Source organism: Juglans regia, chromosome 8 (genome assembly GCF_001411555.2).
Source record: "Juglans regia cultivar Chandler chromosome 8, Walnut 2.0, whole genome shotgun sequence".
In the NCBI taxonomy this organism is placed as follows: Eukaryota; Viridiplantae; Streptophyta; class Magnoliopsida; order Fagales; family Juglandaceae; genus Juglans; species Juglans regia.
In genome coordinates, this window is record NC_049908.1 from 11,610,969 (window position 1) to 11,631,665 (window position 20,697).

At 37.5% G+C, this 20,697-nt stretch overlaps 1 protein-coding gene across 2 annotated transcripts; it reads right to left on the bottom strand.

The window, feature by feature from the left end:
* Positions 1-222: 222 nt before the first annotated feature.
* Positions 223-16,322, bottom strand: LOC108985658 (DNA mismatch repair protein PMS1). Of its 2 annotated transcripts, XM_018958034.2 has the most exons (12): positions 15,942-16,322; positions 14,646-14,969; positions 13,250-14,440; positions 11,907-11,990; positions 11,718-11,827; positions 11,504-11,630; positions 11,015-11,083; positions 3,427-3,500; positions 2,184-2,249; positions 1,217-1,320; positions 844-1,025; positions 223-559 (listed from the first exon to the last, which is right to left on the bottom strand). In XM_018958034.2, exons 1-12 carry the CDS (start codon positions 16,179-16,181, stop codon positions 434-436), a joined length of 2,697 nt encoding a protein of 898 aa, XP_018813579.1. In that variant the 5' UTR covers positions 16,182-16,322; the 3' UTR covers positions 223-433. The 2 variants fall into 2 exon arrangements, with proteins under 2 accessions (XP_018813579.1, XP_018813580.1); XM_018958035.2 differs by lacking the exon at positions 11,015-11,083.
* Between the last annotated feature and the right edge of the window lie 4,375 nt (positions 16,323-20,697).

Sequence of the window (20,697 nt, forward strand, 5' to 3'; positions counted from 1 at the left end):
TGTCTCTCTCATTGCACCACCCAAAACAGACCGGAACTGGCCAGTTTTCTTCCCCTAGTCGGTTGGTTTGGACGGTTTTATATAGATAAAAAAAAAAATCAATCAATTTGGTTTCGGTTTTAGACTGAACCGAACCGATCGGTTCTATTTTCACCCCTACGGCTAGAAGGCCAGAATCCAGAATATGACAGGCACATCCACTGACATATATGTCCATGTCCCTAGTGCAAACGCTGCAGGGTTCGAGAAGTATCTCAAATGTGTAAACTGTTTGATAATTGATGAAGAATCCAGAAACCCCAGCCCCAATATTATATACATTGATCGTCTCTACATGGGGTGAATGAGAAATCTTTACATGGATTTATAAAGTTGTACTAAATAAGTTAGATAAACACCCACGCCTATGCATACTCACGGGAAGATAGATCCATTACAAGTTGGCATCCTTTTCTTCTGAACTTTTATGAATGGTTGTCAAGTCGACCAAATGTCGCATGGTGGGCCTACCATGCGGGCAATTCCAAGGAGACTTCAGCTCTGCCAAATGCTGGAGTATCTGAAACATCAATCAGATAACGAATGTAACTCTTTTTAGCTCAATCTCTAATATTTAAATTGATGATGCTGAAAATTGGGAGGACAGAATGGTGTAAGCAACGAAACACTCCAAATGTGACTAGAGGAGGCTTGGGAAATCACGTAGGTTGAAGTGAAAATGCATCGGTACCGTACCCCCCAGTCCCAGCGTGGAATTTAGCAGTAAAAGATGATGCTTCACAGAGAGACATGGAAAGGGGTAGGCGGAATTCGACACAATCGTGAGTATTCTAGAGTGTTCACCTTCTGCATCTCATTTCTACCGAGTGCGTCCCCAATCATAACAGATGATCTGCATGCACGTGATGCCAGCATTGCACGAACTCTTGTAGGGCAAACAGAGTCGTAAGTGTCCATTTTGTAACTACCAATTATTGAGCATTCCCCTTGGCTATCAGCAAGTGTAGAAATCAGGTCTTTGACATCTGTTTCAAAAAGAAAATAAAAGTCAATGTCCTCTGCACACCATTTTATCAACATGCAAGCACTTTTATCAGAAGATTTTGCAATAGTATTGCATGTCAATTCATGGTAACAAATTTGGCAATATGGTCATGACATTCAAAAAAAGGCCTTCACAGTTGCAAACTTGAAAAATCTGAAAGCTAACAACAACCTTCAACTCCAAAAGTAACGTTTTTACTGAATGGAACAGCTTTTAATATAAAACGTCGTCCAGGTGGAGCATGAGGATCCTCATCCAAAGAAAAGCCATTTTTCCTGAAATTTGAAATGACCAGAACCCATATTGCAATCAGACAATAAAAACTAGCATGTGTATTTATAAGGATAAAACCAAAACAAAAAGCACAGAAAAGAACCAAGTACAAGTGAAGCACAAATCTTACTGCTATGTGAATTTATAAATCAGCATGTGCTTCAACTCAAGTGGCATGTTTGTATATGTTACAATGAGTCAAATGTATGTGTTCAGCATGCATGCTTGCATAGGCTTTGCATATCTGGAATAGAACTAATGTGTCTGAAATTTTGACGTGGATATGCGTATGCAAGGTATGTCTAGCTGGAGAATATTTTCCTAAAAGAAAATCAAGGTGATGATGCTAACAAATTAACAATAGGGTTGACGAGGGATTTTGTAGTTGATGTAAAGGGAAGAAATTTAAAGAACTATAACACCTACAAACTTTGATTGAATTCGGGGTCCTATGCAGTCAATACTTTGACCTCCCTGCTTACAAAGATTTCAACCCTAATTTTGACCGTCACTCTATCCTCGGCAATTTCACCAGCACCTCATATAAAAATCCAAACAACAGTTAAGTTCTCTTCTTATTCTGATATGTACTGACAGTCACAGCATGCTTGACAACCATAATTGTCATAATGCGGCAGGTGCCTCTATTTTCAACCAAAGTTACAGCTCCAGGAACTACTATAGATTTCTCGCAGGACTTAAAAAATTTGCTCCCAAACAGAGTTGAAGCCTCATAACTATAGTGCCATAACTCATAACAGCCTAAGAAAATATGAACAAAACAAAGTTATTCTATTGGTTCAGCCGTAAATTAACAGTTTTAAAGAAACACAAGTAAATAAAACATAAGCAGCTTAGGTAGTACCTAATTGTGTGCATGTGCATTGAAGCAACCACTTCTTCTTCAGGAGATAACTCCAACCTCAATGGCCTATATATATATAATTTTGGGAGCAAAAATTTAGAATTCAAGTTATAATAAATGCACAAATAGAATACGCAAGCAATAATAATAAAATGCATGGAAGACAATCAACTACAACCTTTTAATGCATTATTAAAGTCAAACACATCACTCAAAAAGTTAAATCTACCTTAGCACAAAGATTCTTCAGAGCAATGACTTGTAGAATACCACAACACCATAATTAGTCCATCCCCATTGACAGACAAGCTAAATGCAAAGTTGAATGGCAGATATATTGGATACCATTTGAATTCCAAAGGTTCTAGTAGATCCAGACTGAACATAATCCATTCAAGTTTTGCTACTCATCATCCCCACACACCACGCTTATTTTTATTTAATTTTTTTTTTAAATTAATTTTTTTTTGGTTTTATTCTTCCTAAACTAATTGAGTTCTTCTACTCTGCATCCATACACCACACATTTTGTAAGAGAAAAAAATAAAAATTATGTATGGTGTATGGTGTGTGGGGTTGATGAGTAGAATTTTTCAATCTATTCATACCATCTGAATAGGGTGTTTTCATATGCCAAGAAGTTCAAAGAAAGGGATGAGTGACAGGTCTCCAATAGCTGCACAATAGTTTTCAATGGAAGACGATCTGACCAACTGCCCATCCTACCTCCTCTAGGTTCTTAAATAACAACAATATAGAGCATGCTCAAAAAGCAAAGCTATCTATCTTCATATGAACTACATGATTGAACTTTTGCATTAAACATCAAATGTCAAATAATGAACATTTAACTTGGAACTTGAAAATAGCTGCATAATTGGAAACATATAATGCATTTAGCTTGATATTTTCCCTTTGCTTTCCTCACAATGCAAAATTACAGATATATAAACATATTGAAAGAAAAAATCCCATTGCATAATGCAACCCATGAAGAAAAGAGACCTGTCAATCTTATCAGACAGAGCATTAGTAAATGGTAAATACAAACAAGGTTATAAAGTGGATACCAAATTTCTTGCAAAAGATTATATTTTAGAAGGGAAGTGAAGTAAATGCTTTTAGCAAACGTACATATATTTTCTATGCAGTATCACTATAGTGATATCACACCAATCATTAAGCATTTCAAGTAGAAGCATGTTTAATAGAGGAAGCTATATGACACAGTTGAACTTCTCACCGGAGCAAAGGCTGTTGGTTCAAGACGGTTGATTGAGAAAGATGCTCAAAATTGTACTTCTCATCAGCAGCATGCTGAAAACACAGAATATTTTTTAATATAAAAAAAGAGTATCGAAAAAGTCTGTGACTGCAATGGAGAAAACTTGAATAAAGGAGCATTTACAAGGAGCTATGGTTCAATACAAAGGGTCAGTGGCAACTCAGTGCCTAGGTGGCTTAGGCAATTGCCTAAGGCCCCACCCCAACACAAAGGCCCCCCACCAAAGAATAAAAAGGAAGGCCTTTGTACCCTTAATTAAGAAAAAGGCCACATAAAAGCAAGTCCCAACTGATTGGAGCAGCCGATGATATTGGAGGATTGGCCAGTATCCTAGGATGCAAGGTGTCATCTTTACCTATGAAGTACTTGGGCCTGCCAAAGCAAAATCCAAATGGGAGGGTCACTTTGATAAAGAGCAATGTATCCAATTTGCCCATTTACTATTTGCCACTTTTCCAAATCCCAATTGGGATAGCCCCTTGAATTGAGAAGCTTCAAAGGGACTTCTTGTGGAGTGAAGTCAATGACGAGTACAAGCTCCACCATGTCAAGTGGTCTAAGATCTGCACTTCAATCTCATTAGGCAGGGATAGAAATTTAATCATGCTTACCAAAGTTCCTTTCGGCAATGGCTATGGAGGTATGCCATAGAGAGGGAGGCTTTGTGGCGGCTGATAGTGGAAGCCAAATTTGGTAGTGTGTGGGGCACATAGGCTTCAAATGAGATTAATTGGCCTTTGGGTTTGGAGTATGGAATGTTATTAGAAGTTTGGGGGGTTTTCCCGTTTCTTTGGTTTTGAGGTGGGAGATGGGTTGAAGGTTAGATTTTTCGCATGATGTTTGATGAGGAAATCAGCCCTTGAAGGTAGCATTCCAGTTTAGTATTTCAGGCTATAAGGAGGTTTCATTAGCAGAACTTAGACAACTTTCTTACAACAAGCTACAGTATAATATTACTTTTATCAGATCAACACATGATTGCCACGTGGAGGAAATCTCTTCATTATTGCATCAAGTATATCCTGTAAGGGCAAGAGGAGAGGAAGGATGAAACATCTTTGATTCCATCCAAAAAAGGGATATTCAAGGTCAAATCTTTCTACCATTCACTCAATCCCTGAAGCCGGAGGTTCATTCCCCTCGAATTGCTAATGAAGGAATTAGGCATATTTGAGGGTAGCATTTTTTTGTTGGTCAGCAATCCTTGGGAAGTTTCTTATAGCAGAAAACTTGAGAAAAAGACTGAATCATAAAGGAGTGGTGTTGCATGAGCAAGCAGAGTGGAGAAAGCATTGATTATCTCCTACTTCACTGTGAGGTGGCTAGGGAGCTACTTGTATCAATCTTTTGTCTTTTTGGATTCGAGTGGGTTGTGTCCCAGCAAGTGGTAGAGATGTCGGCATATTTGGAAAACCCTTTGGGAAGCTCAAGAAACATTGAAGTTTGGAGGATGGTTCCTTTGTGCTTAATGTGGTGCATTTGGCAGGAGTGTAATGCTAGAACCTTTGAGGATGCGAGAGGATGGAATTAGAATTGAAAGCCAATATGCTCAAATCTCTTCATAGTTGGATGACATCCCACAACAGTTCTCAATTTGCTAGTTTTGTAGATTTTATGAACTTTGCTCTTTTTCATCTTCTATTGGTGTGTTTCTCATGTATTCTTTTCGTGTACATGGTTGGCACCTCTCTATGCTATTAATAAGATTGACTTGCTCATAACAAAAAAGGTCCAAAAAGCCAACCCCCGTTCCAAAAGAAAAACCAATGCCAAATGCATTTTGCCTACAAAAAAAGTGAAAACAATTTGTACACCAAAATCTTAGGGTCAAACAACTTAGGATAAAAAAAGAGCTAGTGCCAAAAGCGATCTGCCTAAAAAAAGAAGTGACTTTTATTTTTTTTATAAGTAAATGGTAGTATTAATAAGAATAGGCAAAGCCCAGGTATACAAGGTAGTATACAAGAGATAAAACCTATCTAGTTTGCTAAAAAAGAAATAAGAAAATCATATACATTTAGGCCATTAAAATCTACAGCAATAGCCCAAAAAAATAAGGTGCGGAAAAATAAAATTATAAGATCCTCTATTGTCTGCTCCTAATCTTCAAATGTCCGCTCGTTACGCTCCCACCATATGCACCACATAATGCAAATAGAAACCATCTTCCACACAGTTTTGATTTGTGGAGCACCACCCGATATTACCCAGCTAGCCAATAACTCTACCATTGTAGTAGGCATCACCCAATTTAACCCTATTTGAATGAACACGTCGCTCCGGCTCTAGCTGTCTCACAATGTAGCAAAAGATGATCCAATGTCTCGCCAGCTTTCTTGTACATACAACACCATTCTGAAATAATAACCCAGCGCTTCTGTAGATTATCAGTGGTCAGAATCTTACCCAGAGCCACTGTCCAAGTGAAAAATAGTGCTTTAGGAGGCGCCTTATTCCTCCACAATCCTCTCCAAGGGAAATGAGTGTTCGGAAGCAAAGTAAGGGACTTATAGAAGGAGCGAACCGAAAAAACACCCTTACCTGCCGGATTCCACCACAGCTTATCTTCTCGCAATCCAGACATCCTCGAAGAGTACACTCGACTGAAAAACGCCTCAAAACTGTCTAGTTCCCAGTCTTGAGCTGCTCTACTAAAGGTGACATTCCAATACACTTGATCCCCTAAACGAACCATGAGATCCGCCACTGAAGCCTCTTGATCACATGCCACACGAAAAACGGATGGGAAAGCGTCCGCTAGAGCCTCCTCCCCACACCATATGTCCCTCCAAAATTTTATACAAGTGCCCTCCCCCACCATAAATTTAGTACGTCGAGAAAACACCCCACATCCACGTCGTATGTGCTTCCAAACCCCCACCCCATAGGATCCATTCGCCTCTCTAGTGCACCAATCCCCCCTAATCCTACCATGTTTGCAATCAACCACTAATTTTCATAGAGCTTCTGGTTCCAAATTGTATCTCCAAAGCCATTTCCCAGGCAATGCCCGATGAAAAGTTCTCAAAATCTTTATCCCCAACACACCTGAAGGAATTGGTTTGCACACCTTATCCCAACTGATTAGGTGAAACTTGAATTCATCTCCCATCCCACTCCATAAGAAATCCCGATAAAGTTCTTCGATTCGTGTCGCCACACTAGTTGGAATTGGAAATAAAGATAGAAAGTACGTTGGTAAGTTAGAGAGAGTATTCTTGATAAGAGTCACCCAACCTCCTTTCGACAAATACAGTCTCTTCCACCCAGCCAATCTTCGTTCTATTTTCTCAATAACTGTGTTCCAAATAGACAAAGCCCGTGTTGCAGCCCCCAATAGTAACCTCAAATATGTCATAGGGAGAGAAGCGACCTTACACCCAAGAGTGTTAGCCAACTGCCGAGAAAACTGACATTCCCGACAGGCACTAACTCTAATTTATTGAAGTTAACTCTCAAACCTGATACTGCTTCGAAACAAAAAAGAAGCGCCTTCAGTGCCCTAAGTTGGTCTTGCTCTGCATCACAGAAAATTAAAGTGTCATCTGCGAATAATAAGTGGGAGACTGAGATAAAGCCCCTTTGCAGATCACCCACCGAAAATCCAGCCATAAAACCATGACTAACCAAGCCGATAACATCCTACTCAAAACCTCCATGATGATAACGAATAGAAGGGGGGACAGGGGATCACCCTGTCTTAAGCCTCGAGAGTTGTTGAAAAAACCCTCTGGGTTACTATCGATCAAGATTGAAAATCTTGCTGTTGAAATGCACCATCTGATCCACATACACCACCTCTCCCCAAAGCCACATCTCTTCAGTAAGTACAAGAGGAATTCCCAGTTTACATGATCATATGCTTTTTCTATATCTAGTTTACAAATAATACCTCGAGTGCCGGACTTTAATCTACTATCCAGACATTCATTGGCTATTAAGACCGAGTCCAGCATTTGATGACCCTTTACAAAAGCATTTTGTGGCTTTGAGATTACTTTATCAATTGCCACCCTTAACCTGTTAGCTAGCACCTTTGAAATGATTTTATATATCCCATTAATGAGGCTAATGGGTCTAAAGTCCTTCAATTCCAAAGCTCTAGATTTCTTCAGGATCAAAGCAACAAAAATAGCATTCAGACTTTTCTTGAATTTCCCAGCCAAGAAAAGCTCCTGAAACACATTCATAATGTCATCTTTCACCACCTCCCAACATGTTTGAAAAAACCCCATCGTAAAGCCATCAGGGCCTGATGCTTTATCATTCACCATCTTTCGGACCACATCCAATACCTCCTCTTCCTCAAAAGATCTTTCCAACCAGGAGGCTGTCTATGGTTCAATGGACTCAAAACCAAGTTCATCTGGTTTGGGCCTTCAGGCCTCATTTTCTGTAAATAGATGGTCATAGAAATTCGCCACATGTTCCTGGATCACAGGGGCCTCTGTGCAATCACTACCATTGATATTTAGCATCTCAATAGAGTTAGTTCTCTTATGAGAGTTAGCCACTTTATGGAAGAATTTTGTGCTTCGATCCCCTTCCTTCAACCAAAGTGCTCTTGACTTATGTCGCCAAGAGATCTCTTCTAAAGTTAAAACCCTTTCCAACTTTGATGGCAGCGCTGCCTTACGCGAAACTCCCTCTGAGGTAAGAGCCCTATCCTCAATAATCCTTTCCAGATGCTGTAATTCCTCCATTAGAGTTTTCTTTTGCTTCCCTATATTTCCAAAAGATTGAAAATTCCAAAACTTTAAATCTTCCTTTAACGCTTTCAATTTGCCAGCAAGAATATGAGAGGGGGTACCATAAAGCTAATAAGAAGACCACCAATGTCTTACCTTGTCCATGAAGCCATCGCTTTAAAGCCACATGTTTTCAAACTTGAAATAACGAATACCTCCTTGAATACCACCTCCATCTAATAATATGGGAAAATGATCCGAGCATAGGCACGGCAGTCTCTTCTGACATACCTCCGGATAATGGCTTTCCCAGTCCGGCGATATTAAAAATCTGTCCAACCAGGGCCAAGTTTGACTGCTAGACCAGGTGAAGGGACCACCAACTAGAGGGAGTTCAACAAGATTCAGGTAAAAAATGCACTCTGAAAATTCAGCCATGGCTGAATGTATTCGAGTACTTCCATATCTCTCACTAGGAAACCTTACTACATTAAAATCACCTCTTATGCACCAAGGAAGATCCCACCAGCTATAGATACCAGCCAACTCATCCCACAAACGACTTCTAATATTGTTAGCATTCGGTCCATAAACACCTACAAAAGCCCACAAGAAATTATCCTCTACCATCTTAAAAGAGCAAGCCACTGTAAATTCCCCTATAAACTCCTCCATTTTCTCCACAACCCTTCTATCCCACATCACCAAAATACAGCCCGATGCCCCATCCGAAGCTAGATAAGCCCAATCTGCATACGGGCAACCCCACACATTTCTCACAAGTTTTCTATTCACCAATTTCAGTTTTTGGTTTCTTGTAAACAGACGATATCCGCCTTCCAGTCCCGAAGTAGATTTTTTATGCGTAGACATTTATAAGCCTCGTTCAACCCACGAACGTTCCAAGACACAATTTTTGGCTACATAAAGAAACAACCAACCCCTTCCCGTTGGACCTAACGCGGCTTGAACTACGCTCATTCAACGACCAATTATCTTAGAATCAGCTTTCTTGGACTAAGCATGACTCTCCTCAATGGACATGAGGGTCATAAACTGCTCTTCATATCCCACACACTTCATACCCACAACATGTTGGATGTCCTTTACCGTTTAGAATACCCACTTAGATAACTCAAAATCATTCGGTAACGAACAGTACAATGGGAAAGGCTCCCTTACTTCTGCGTCTCCCTCACCCCCAAACAGATTGTTTCCTTTTCATTCTACTACAATGCCCTCATTGTCCACTGCAAGAGAATCCGAGAAGTCCACTTTAACCTCCAAGAGTCGCTGCGGTAACCCCCCAATGTATCTTCCAAGAAATCCCCACTCCTTATTTCCCCTTCTTCCGATAATACCTCAAGATGGTCATCGTAGGTAGAACAGAGACCCAACTGAAGAAATGTGGGTTCCAAGTTATGTATCGGCGATTTCTGGGAGTCGGCTTCTTGAAAACTACAAAACGTAGACGAAATCTGCTTTATCTCCTCCTCGCGCGACGGTAGAATTTGATCTACCACCATTGCCGGCATTACCTGAGTCGGGACCATGTCATCGACCACCGTCGGGCTTGTCTGTGTAAATCCCACTGCCAAAGGAGGAAGAGCTCCATCGATATGGCTTTGTGCAAGAACTCCGAGCACTGGAAGAGGTCTCATCGGCGTCATTACTATCGTCAATGGATCGACGGCCTGAAGCAAGACCATTGGCAAAACCACCTGAGGCCTCATCGACAATGTTGACTTGGGCCCACAGACCAATGGGTCAGCAACTGTCTTCGGTTTCTTTCTCCAGACGAAGTCTCCTGCTGGGTTGAGTAAGTCCTTGGGCTGAGGCCCATCTACTGGGCCCAAGGCTTGCCCCTTTCCTAAGCCCCTGGGAAGTCCGTATCCTGCCCCAAAACACTGTGCTCCAGCCAACCAACTATATCATTCAGTTCTCCCAACTGAGTTTTGATAACAGGTAAGGCCTCTACCAACATTTCCTTATTCGGACCAACACCATCTTTGCCATTATCGTCACGACACTGACCACTCTTCGGAGATGGAACTCCACCAGACCTGGGCAATCTTGTCATCTCTGCCCTCTTCGCAACACGAGGCCCCTCATGCCGACCTAATAACGCCTCCCTGAATGACGACGGAGGTGCACCATACGACGATTCCGCAAGTGCCATCAAAACATAAACATCTCCTTTAACAATTTCCTACAACACCACCATTAGGTTCCTCCAACCCTTACCCTCTCTGCCTTCAGGGATAAAGATGAAGCTCCTTCTCCCACCACCTCCATACTCCGCCAGAACCATGTAAGTCCCTCGAGCATTGGAACAGCTTTGCACAATATAGCCCCTGTCCCCATCCCTATGAGCAGAGTAGAAGCCCCTATCTGCTGCCTTCAGACCACCCTCCAGAGCTCTACAAAACCACCTAGCAGTCCCCACCCCCACTCTCATATTTTTCACACATTTCCACCCTTTCTCAATCAGGAATACATATCGCCCATCCCTACCCACCTCAAAAAGCTTAGACTCAATCACAACACGCTTCATGGAGGACATTTTCTAGTGAAAAAGATCACCGCCAAACACCCATAACCACCAACGTCAACGTAAAAGAAAAAAGAGTAAGGAGAGAAAAAAGCGTATACATTTATTTAAGCAGAAGTGACTTTTATATTTCCATTTCTTCTCCTTTCATACTCAACTCTCATCTTACGTCACATCATTGGTTTTAGCCAGCCATAATAATGAGTTCCAACTTCCACCACCCATAATCATGATGCTAGATTCTATTATTCCAAACTTTGTGTTTTAGAAAATATAGAAAAGGATTCACAAGAATGAAGGGACTTACCTGATCCACAATAAATAAATCTTGATCTAACTTCCCAATAATAAAACCAAGGTTGAACTGCCCAATTACCTATATATAGAAGCAAAGGTTGGTCAAAACCAATTAATCATAGTTGGAACATACAAAATGCCTTGCATTATTAAGGTGGGTCTAAAATTGTGTTTTGAAAAACTAGAAAATCACTCATCACACAGATTAAGTTGGACTATCGTCAAAGAAGCCAAACCCAGACCCATTAAGTCTATATCAAGTGTGTCAAAATATGTGTCTATCCATGAAAAGGATGAAATGACTTGTAAAAATATTTATTTATCACAAGATAAGTCTTTTGCATCAAAACAGAAAATGCAAAAGGATCAGTCAACCAGGCAAGTAAACTGGCCAGGTACTTTCTATTTTATTCTCTTTTTTGGATCCACTTAATGGTAAACTCAAGCTAATTTTTTAATGTATGAGAATATATAAATAATGAACAATGCGCACAACCACCTTCATTCTACCAAAGTCCTCCTTTCTGAAAAGTCTTTCCAATTCAGTGGTAGCTGCCGCTAAAGCCTTTTCCTTTCGATCCTCATTATCTGGCTGAGAAAGCTCCAGAGTTGCAGCAGCATAGCACCTGTCAAAGACCATTAACATTCCAGTCCAGCTAAAAACAGAGCACAATCATAGCTTTTCCTTTTCTGAATGGATTCACTATATAGACCTTTTCTTCTTCATTATTCCAGGTTTGTAATCATTAAACTGGAATGAGGATAGCCTCTGCTGCCTCTTTGCCTTCAAGTCTTCAAAACTAAATTGCAATGTGGAACACATCTGTGCACCAGAAGAAGGCTTTGTAGAATCTAATATGGAACCAGAGGGATCTAAAGGAGTTAAAATTGAAAAATCTTACAGATGCATGGTTGAGATCCTTGCTAGATGAATCAATTGATACTGTAATAGAAGAAGGCACCGCTATCTCTTGATCCACCAGTTCCTGATTGATACAATTCATCAGAAATAGAACAATAAAAAAAAAAAGTAAGAAAAAAATAGACTACAATGGATAGGAATTACATCTAGGGTTACCTGTAGATAATATCTACCACAAGACCCAGAGTTTCAAGGACGTAAAAAATAAAAATAAAGCCATAAATCAAAGATCTTTTGTTCAAACATGTTATCCAACCTAACATGTCATGCAGGATCAGTGAAAGCTTGTCATTGATTGGTCATGTCACCAGATGAACTTATAATAGAGCTGTTTCTAAATTTGAGACAATTACCTATTACAAATTTGGGAAGTAAAATTAAGCACTGAGGAACACTTAAGAAGAAAGCAAAAAAAAAAAAAAACAGCTTGTTGCTCTATTCGTTAAGCAGTGACAGATAATAAAGAAATGGGCTTTTAGTTAACATTTATGAGGGAAACTTTAAGCATGAGATGATTCTTTACTAGCGAAAAGTAACGGGTAATCACAACATTCTTGTTTGCGTTAAATACCAAAATAGTATATGTGGTTTGCCTTTTGGACAAATTGGTCCCTATTCTCTAATTTTGAACGTTTTACTCCCTCAGTTTTTAGTTTTGATCGTTTTGATTTTGCATTGGTCCACTATTAATAGTCCGTTAAATATGCCACATCAGCCCCGACGATTGAATTCCATGTGTAAAAAACCCGAAAATCATTTTAAAAAAATAATGAAAATTCTGGGTTTGCCTGGTTCACCTGACCTAGGCGAGACTAGGCATGACCCAAGCTGCGCCTGGGTTTTGCCACCAGGCCACACTTGGGTGTGACGCTCAAGTCATTCTTTCTTAACACCATTTATCATTGGATACTGGTCCATAGTGTTGCTTCTTCTATTACTACTTTTAAGAATTTTCTAGATTGATTTTCTTTTGCTAGTTAGGTGTATCCCTTGTATATTTCATATGTTCTAGGGTATCACCCTTTAATACTCAATTAAATTTATCTTATTTATTAAAGAAGTATTGCAAAAGAAAAAAGTCAGTCACATCTTATAGCAAGAAAATCATTGAATCTTATTGATGTAGAATTTAAAATAAAATTCCTAAAAAATGTAGATTTAAAAATTGAAATATAAAGAAGATTTTTTCCCTAATACTGGCCTTTTATGTCACATCATTTTAAGATGCGTTTATCAAAGCTGACAGGAAACAAGATTAAATACCAATGATAAAAATAAAAGAAAAAGAAAAGAATAGCAAGTCTAGAGAATAAATAAACACACCTTTCTGGGTTCTGCATCATTAGGATGGCCTCCAGAAGAAAGTGGATTTCCAATTTTACCAAGGATCTTCTCTGCTCGGAGATACTTGGAAGGCTCATTCTCATTCATGACAACAGAATTATCCACCCAATCATTGCCAGCTGAGGATCTAGAAACTGCAGACTGCCTTTTAGACTCACTATCCCTTAAAGGACAAGAAAGAGTTTCATTTCTAAGAACAGGCAGTTCAGATAATGCTGAACTAACATTTTCATGCTTTCTTTTATTGACAGTCACAAATTTGTTGAGTGCGGACTGAACATAGCTTGAACGACTGCTGGAATCTGTACTGGCAACAATTTTATTCTCAACTGCTCGTGTAGAGGGAGAAGAAATTTGATTGGTTTTAGAACTGTTGAGGAGGCCAGTCAATTGCCTACAGTTGTCAGCCCTCTTGGTGCCATGAACTCTAAGAGTAAAATCTTTCTCCATGAATTTGTCATTACAATTTTGGATTGATCCTTCTAAATCATGCAATTTCTGCTGGGTGCCTTCAACATTTTTTAGGGGACTCATACTCTCTGTGACATCCTCCTTAATAACTTTGGGATCACTGGCATCTGGAGATAATTGTTTTAAGAACACAGCAGATTTCTCATGAGGAGAATGCAACTCAGAGCTATATGCCTCCTTAGTATGCTCCTCAACTTCATTAACAGAATAAGAGGCATTACTTGGGGAATATATCTGCTGTAAACCCTCCCTCAGGGCATGCAGTATGGAGCTTTCATCAGAAAAAAATATTTTCCTTTTATCAGGAGTTACATTGACATCACATGCTCCTTTCGGAATGGTAAAGTTCATGATTGCAATCGGGTATTGCCGGGAGTTTGCACCTTTATAGAACTCATTCACCAGCTTGCTGACTTTAGGCATATCCACTGGTCGGTCATTTACAAAAAAGAATTGTCTATCTCCCAAGTTGCGTCCGCTACTCTGTCCAGCCTTGGAAAGGAATCCATCAACCTTGCAACTGTCTGATATACATATATTCACAGGCTTTAAGCAGTTAAAGACATTCATGCCAAACACTGTAATGATGTTATCTTTAAGGGAATCACTTCCTTGTGTTTTAAGAACCACAGACTTTGCATTTTTCCCTGTTGTGTTAGAGCAGACTAACCGCACGCCTTTTGCAATTAAGGCATAGGCCTGAAAATTGAAAAATAATGCCTTGGATGACAAACAACTATGAATAAAATGAAACTTATAGCCAGATGCACATAATTGTTTTGTCCAATGGCAGGATGATAATAGGAATGCACTCAGAGCACAATCATGATTAAATACAAAAAATGGAGTTTTGTTTACAAGTAGAAAAACACAAAATTTTATGTCACATATATGAGAAACTTACATTCAGTAATGAAATAAGCTTCCCATATTCCTTGCGGATATTGCGCTTGAATTCTTTGCTTCGCACTGGTAAATTGGAGAACAACTTCTTAACAGTAACTGTGGTACCAATTTGACGTGCAGTTTTCTTTTCAGCTGCCAATGAGCCGGAATGGTCATAAGTCAAGTGTGTTGCAACTGACTCATTCTTTGTCCTAGTCTCAACAGTCAAATTCCCTAAAGCACAAAGAGAACTCAATGCCTCCCCTCTGAAGCCAAATGTGGTCAATGACTGAAGATCAGGAAATTCAGATAATTTTGATGTATGATGCTTGAGCGCCAAAACCTGCAATAATTTGAAAACAATAATTATATGCTACGCTGTGCAATGAACAATTAATGACAATAACAGAAATTAAAAATTCTCTAGAAAAACCAAAGTTGGCTGAAATACGAGTGCATTGAAAAGAAATGAGCAGAAATTTCAACAACTAAGTGCATTATACACTACTTTTCCTCCAAAATGGATTTACTGAGTGAGCAGAATTTCAACATCTTCTATCCATAATTTCATGGAGAAAGTTTTTCTCAAATAAGTGACGATAATGAATATTTGCTGTTCTCCTCTTTCTATATCTTTTTGTGTGATAACCCAACATCCTCTGTTTCTATAAATTAGGAGGACAATCGGCATTGGATGGCTCAAACTTGTAGGGATAACTCTCGTTTCCTAGGCACTGGCTGCCATGGCCCAAATGAAAGTCAAAAGACTTGTAGCTCATAATTCAAGTGGACATGTAGGTCATATTCATACAGGTTTCTCATGTTGAACCATAGGTTGAATTCAATCGCTACAAATTCGAATCTTTATCATGTATTAATGATGATAGATGCATTTGCCATAGTGTTAGCATTAGGGTGAACCAGGGTAAAATATATCAGATTTGGTTATGTTTCAAGAGAAGACCTTTACGCATTCGTTCCATCTCCATGCATGATTTCATGATATTCTGTACGGCAGACCCGTATCAAATATATAGCGGATTTGGACGCTCTAGCTAAAACGAATCCTATTTTGGCAATGAGCTACTCCATTACCATGTTCTCATGTCAAAGTTAAGCAATGCAAGATACTGTGAGCGAGAGAAACTCAAGTCCCATCAACAAAACGCCTATTGAACTCAAACAAAAGGACTTAACAGGATCAGAATCTCTGTTCACAAATAAAAGTTGCGCTTTGCTACACTACCAGACAAACGAAATCCCTACTAGAAATAATAAGGCACCCCATTTTTTGGAAAAAAGAACACAAAAGTACCTCGAAGTTATTGGGTGAAATGCCGGACCCATTGTCGATGACCTGGAACCACTCTTCGCCGTACTCTTTCAGAGCGATTTCAATGCTGGTGGCGCCGGCGTCCAAGCTGTTCTCGACCAATTCTTTTACAGCGGACGAGAGGTTCAGAATCACTTGGCCGGAGCAGATTCTGTGAACCGCGCCTTTGTTTATAGGTTTTATCACGGTTGGAGAATCAGCTGGAGTCACTGCTGCTTCCATCGAAGCCCTAATTGGAGGAATTCTCACATAATAGACGACGAATTCAGAATCGCAGAGTGATTTTCTGCGAAAGGAGAGAGCACGAGAGAAACCCTAGTTGGCTGTTACTGTTTCCAGATTTTGCCGCCAAAACTAAGGCTGAAAGTGAAGCTGATTTAGGATGTGTTTGGACGAATAAGTTGAGTTGAGATGATAAAATATTATTATAATATTATTTTTTAATATTATTATTATTTTAGAATTTAAAAAAGTTGAATTGTTTATTATATTTTATATTGAAATTTGAAAAAGTTGTAATAATAAGTTGAGATGAATTGAGATGAATTTGTGATCCAAACTCAACCTTAGTTTCTATTTGGACGTTGAGCTAGGTTGAATTAAATTTTTTATAAATAGTAATAAGTTAAGTAAAAGCATTCTCATTTGATTTTTTTTATAAATAGTAATAAGTTGAGTAAGAGCACTCTTATTAGATTTAGTTTTTAGTTAATCTAATGAAAATTTAACTATTAAACCATAAAATGTATCACATTAGAATAGCTGTATTTGGAATATAATTACAGTAACTTCTAAAGTTATTTTCAAATTTGAAAGATACTGTTTATTCATCAAATCTATTTTATATCATTTGTTTCTCTCTCCTGAAGTCTCCATCAATATTTTTTTAGTTTTTATTTTTAATCCATAATTTAAATAGAATATGATTACTAATTAATATATAATATTATGAATAGTAAAATATAATAAAATAAAATAATTTCATAATTAAAATATTTTTGAAATTGATATATTAATTTGAGTTAGTGATATATTAATTTAATAAGAATATGATTATTAATTAATATATAATAGGTAGAATAGTAAAATATGATAAAATAAAATAAATTAATAATTAAAAAAATTAAATATTTTTGAAATTATTAGTTATTCATTACTATATAATAAATAAATGTATAATCTAATGTGGAAATTTGATGTGAATAATTAAAATCAAATTCATCTTATATTATTTTATTATTATATAATGAAAAAATAGATATTCTAATGTGGAGATTTATGTGAATGAAATAGCTAAAAGTCAAATTTCTCTTACATTCATCAAAAATGTCATTTAACTTTAGCTAATCCAATGAGAGTGCTCTAATAGAGGAAGTTATATGAAATCTATCTAAACTAAGTTTAAAATGTGTTTAGATATTAAGATAAATTTAATATTTTTTATAAGAAATTAAAAAAAATTGTAAATCATATGTATAAAGATGTTTTAACTTGAAAAAATTTATGGATTCCACGTATAAGAAGGTTTTAAGTTAGAATGAGTTTAGTAATTTAAAAGTTGGATGTTTAGATGTTAAACTCATCTTAAAATTAGATTGAACTCAACTGAACTCAGCTGAATTTGAAAACCAAGCACAGCCTCCTCAAAAAATCACCCTTTATTTTTTCAAAGGGCAAAATACATTATAACGATGGAAAATGGTTTATTGGGTCAGTCATAAATTTTTAGATGTAAGGATATTTATTTTTTTGGTACAAAACAAAAACGAGTTTTGGCGTGTAAATTTAAATAGGGAAACCGAAAAATCGATCCTGACCAAACCGATTGGTCCGATTTTGAATTGGTCCAGTCCGAGACCCGTTCCTATATTATGAAAACCGATTAGACATGGTCCGACTTTGGTTCTGTCGTTTTCGGGACCGGATTGATTGGGAAAAAAAATATATATATATATATATATATAAAGTAATTTTATATATTATACAAAATATTTTTTATATATAAATTTTATATATAATATATAATTATATATGAAATTTTTATATATGATATATATAATTATATATCATATGAAATAATTTCATTAATATTAGTATAGTATGATACCATGATATATATTAGTATTATACTATGATATTACTTATTAGCATAATCGAAAATCGATAAAAATCGGAGATATCGGTTTAGGAGGGCAACCGATGCGTAATCGATTTTGAAAAATGCAAAATCGATACATACTGGTTCAGTTCTAAATTTTGTCTAAAACTGGACCGGACTGGACCGATTACACCCTTATTCATATTTCATCGGTGCTTGAGGTTTTATTCATAAATTTTTTTAATAATATTAAATATAATTTTAAAGTGTATAAATTCAGACAATATCTTTAAAAAAATAGACAAATCATGAAAAAAATAAAATTTTCATATAGATATTAGATATATCTCATATTCTTTTAAAAGATTAGCACAAAATTTGCATATTCTAAATCTAAAACTATATAAATCATCTTTTTATTCTTTTAGATCCGGTTATATTTTGCAACGAAAAATGCTAGTGGAGTCACTCAAAGTTACCGTTCAATTATTTTAATTTTTTTACTTAATTATTAAGGAAGTGTTAGTGAAATTGTGTGTTGTTTTATTTTTTCTTAATGATTAAGGATATTAAAGAATTATTGAAAAAAATGAAAAGGGAAAAAAAAAAGACTAGCGATATGTCCAATGGTAACCGCTGGCTGGCTAGCACTGTCCATTTGCAATTAGCATCCGTACAATCACGTCAAAAAGATAACCAAATTCTTTTTTACCGAATTTGGTGGTTATTAAATACTATTACTGTCTATGAGCGATTGATTCCTTGACAACGTTTCATCTTTTTTCCACCCAAAATGTGAATAAAATATTAATTCTTTAGTATTACTGAAACTAAATTAAAAGACGTATATTCTTATAGAAAAAAAATTAGTTAATATTAATAACCCTATTTGGTAGTACTTTTTTTAAATAAACACTTTAATAAGAAACAATTAAAAAGAAGCTCGCGTTAATTCTTCTAATCGAAAATACATGATAATTTTAAAAAATGATAGTGGCGACTTAGTTTTTCTAAAAAGGCATTGATTAAGCATGACAAATGCGCACTTTAGAATGGTATGGTGGTATTATGAATAGAATAATAAAATGTCGGTAAAGATTGCCACTTCGAGAAACCAAAAACCTCAAGAACAATTAAACTGTTCATACTGAAAAGATGAATATTCTCCAATTCCTTCAACAAAAGATGAAAATAACATATATGCTAAACAACTACAACAACTAAGTAACTAGATCGAAACACATGCCCAGATGTTTCTGGGTGGCCCAAGATCCGTTCAACACTTGACTAAAAACATATAATGGCAGCTGACAGGAGATAAAATAAGAAATGATACTAATAACCCTCAACAAATAAAAGAATTACAACTAACGACACTCCATAAGTGGCACCATTATTGGACTCATCGCTAGGCTCATAACACAGCACCTGTCTTCAAAAGACCTTGCCCTTATGCTTGGGAAATTTGTGTATAAGATCCTAAAGATCTTCCCACATAGCATCATCAACAGTAGCTCCCTTCCACTGAATCAGCAACTCAACTCTCACCCGTGTCCCTTTCTTTTTTAGCCTTCTCGCCAGAACTTTCTCGGGTACGGGGGGAAAGGATTCCATCCTCCATGATGGAAGGGAGATTAGGGATGGGGTTAGTCTGAGATCCGACCTTCTTCTTGAGGCACGACACATGAAAAATTGGATAGATCTTGCAATTCTTGTGGAGATTCAGCTTATATGATTCATTGTCTATCTGCTTGACCACTTGAAAAGGACTAGAATATTGTAGGGATAATTTAAGGTTCTGCCAGAATGCCACCGTCATTTGTTGATATGGTCGCAATCTGAGGTACACTCAATCTCCATTGGTGAATTCCTTTTTTGTTCTCCTTTTATCTACGTCATATTTCACTTTGGCTAGTGCTTCTTGAAGGTTTTCTCGGACCAGTGACAGGATGTAGTCACGGCTCTTCATCTCCTCTTCTACAGCTTGAACTGCAGTTGAACCAGGCTCAAAAGGAAGAAGGCGTGGTGGTGGGTTGCCATACAAAACCTCAAAGGGACTGATCTGAGTAGAAGTGTTATAAGGCCATTCAACTAAGGAAATTCAGTAAACTCAATCCTTTGATTGATCACCCAAAAGTATAGAAGGTAGCATTTCCACCCTTTGTTCATAACCTTTATTTGCCATTCGTGCGGATGATAGACTAAGCTCATGAGCAACTCAATTCCACTAATTTGAAACATTTCCTTCCAAAATTGGCTTGTAAAGATGGGATCTCTATCACTAACTATAGTTTGTGGCATTACATGAAGTTTAAAGATGTTATCCAGGAATAAGTAATCAATACTAGCAGTTACATATAGATGAGATAGAGAGAGGAAGTGTCCATACTTATTGAACCTGTCTACGACCACCATGATCACATTGTGCCCTATGGATGGTGGAAGACCACCCCCTAGTGAAGTCCATATTGATTGTTGATCCAAGTTTGGTTTGAAATTGGCAAGAGTTGGAGTAGCCCTGCCAGATGAAGATTCTATGTTTTGTTGCACTAACACACATTGCACTCTCTAATGAAGGTTCTGACATCTCGCCGCATACCAAGCTAGAAAAACTCTCTTAATTCTTAAGTGTGTTTTATG

Excerpts from the sequence above, each read along its gene's own strand:
- LOC108985658 (XM_018958034.2), bottom strand. The coding sequence starts at position 16,181 with ATGGAAGCAGCAGTGACTCCAGCTGATTCTCCAACCGTGATAAAACCT. Across the intron at positions 11,084-11,503 it reads AGGACTTTGGTAGAATGAAG|GTAATTGGGCAGTTCAACCT; the intron begins GTGGTTGTGCGC and ends TTCTATATATAG. Across the intron at positions 560-843 it reads GTAGAAATGAGATGCAGAAG|ATACTCCAGCATTTGGCAGA; the intron begins GTGAACACTCTA and ends TTGATGTTTCAG.